The sequence below is a fragment of the Halyomorpha halys genome, unplaced genomic scaffold, assembly GCF_000696795.3.
Source record: "Halyomorpha halys isolate HHAL.00 unplaced genomic scaffold, Hhal_1.1 Scaffold38.1, whole genome shotgun sequence".
Classification (NCBI taxonomy): Eukaryota; Metazoa; Arthropoda; class Insecta; order Hemiptera; family Pentatomidae; genus Halyomorpha; species Halyomorpha halys.
The window spans coordinates 1,022,624-1,023,847 of record NW_027110526.1 but is presented as its reverse complement, the minus strand read 5'-3'; the positions used below and the strand labels follow the sequence as shown (position 1 = coordinate 1,023,847).

The 1,224-nt window shown below is 36.4% G+C and overlaps 1 protein-coding gene across 1 annotated transcript in view; it reads left to right on the top strand.

Annotated features, from left to right (window-relative positions):
- Window positions 1-629, top strand: part of LOC106687269 (transcription factor SPT20 homolog) — a 1,610-nt gene extending 981 nt beyond the window's left edge. Inside the window, exons 4-5 of the mRNA XM_067048698.1 lie at window positions 7-65; window positions 158-629. Of these exons, the coding sequence (XP_066904799.1) occupies window positions 7-65; window positions 158-604 (506 nt within the window). The 3' untranslated portion in view covers window positions 605-629. The remainder of the gene's footprint in view (window positions 1-6; window positions 66-157) is intronic.
- Window positions 630-1,224: the final 595 nt, after the last annotated feature.

The following is a 1,224-nucleotide window of genomic DNA, read 5'->3' as shown; positions in this document are numbered from 1 at the left end:
CTGAAGGAGCACTTCTGCTATTGCCGCCTGAATTCAACAAAAAATCCGAATATTATTCTCAACAGGTAATTACGCTAATATCTGACTAGAAAGTGTCTCGAATCGCCTTATTAATTAACCGAATTTATTAATATAAAATATTTTAATACAATTGCAGAGCGAAGCAGAAGACCTGGGAAAGCTAAGCGATAAGGTTGAACAGAGGCTGCGACAAGAACAAGGATCTGGCTCAGGCAGCTACCACGTCTACTTGAACGACGGTCGCCTCCAGAAAGTCCAGTACACGACGGCACCCCTCAAGAGCGGAGAACAGAACCCCCCAGTCCAGCAGTACAAACAGTCGCAGAGCGAGGTGAACCCGATCATTGCCCAGTTCGGGAGGTTTCAACAGGAGTTACAGGAAAAGCAGATCCAACAACTGCAGCAGAGGCAGCAACAGCTGGAACAACAACAACAAGTGCTGAAGCAGCAGCAGGAGGAGTTGAGGTCGGCCAGCTATCTAGCCAGCATCCGCTACACCAACGTCGACCCCATCACCTCCCCGATCTACTCCTACAAGTCCTCTCCAGTCACTAGGATCCTCAGATACGCTCCTTATTTTTAATTTAATTTTATTTAATCAATATGGAAAATAAATAGTCTAAAATAAATTTATGTTTTTTTCTTTCGATCCTTTAGTACATGTATTACTTGTTTAAGAAACATTAACCCAGCAAAATAAAAATTACAAAATAAATATCCTTGTAGTCCGGGTTGTGGTCAATATAATATCAAAGGTATCAAAATAGTAAAATAAAACTATCGAATAAAGTGAATACTCACACGTCATCTCCGTTACAATTTTACAGCCCTGACGAAGCTCTGGATAGTGAAGCGAAAAGTAGGTCGACAATAAATAGTTTTATTTTACTATCTTCCTACAATCTACTTCATATGCTCAACTATCTTCTTCCAATATAAAAATTCTAGCTTAAAATCTGTGTATTGTTTTTATATTTTTCATATTGCATTTTTTTTTTCCTAATGGATATAGAGAAAGTCGAAATAAAACAAGTTTAATTTAAAAAAAAAATGTTAAGAGCTAGAAAATAAAATATACTTACTTAAATATTTTTATCAATTTTCAAACAATTCACAAAACATAATACAGGGATGAAATTTAATCAAACCATTAAAACAGAAACGTTTGAAGAACAATAGCCTCATACGAACTAAGATAATTTA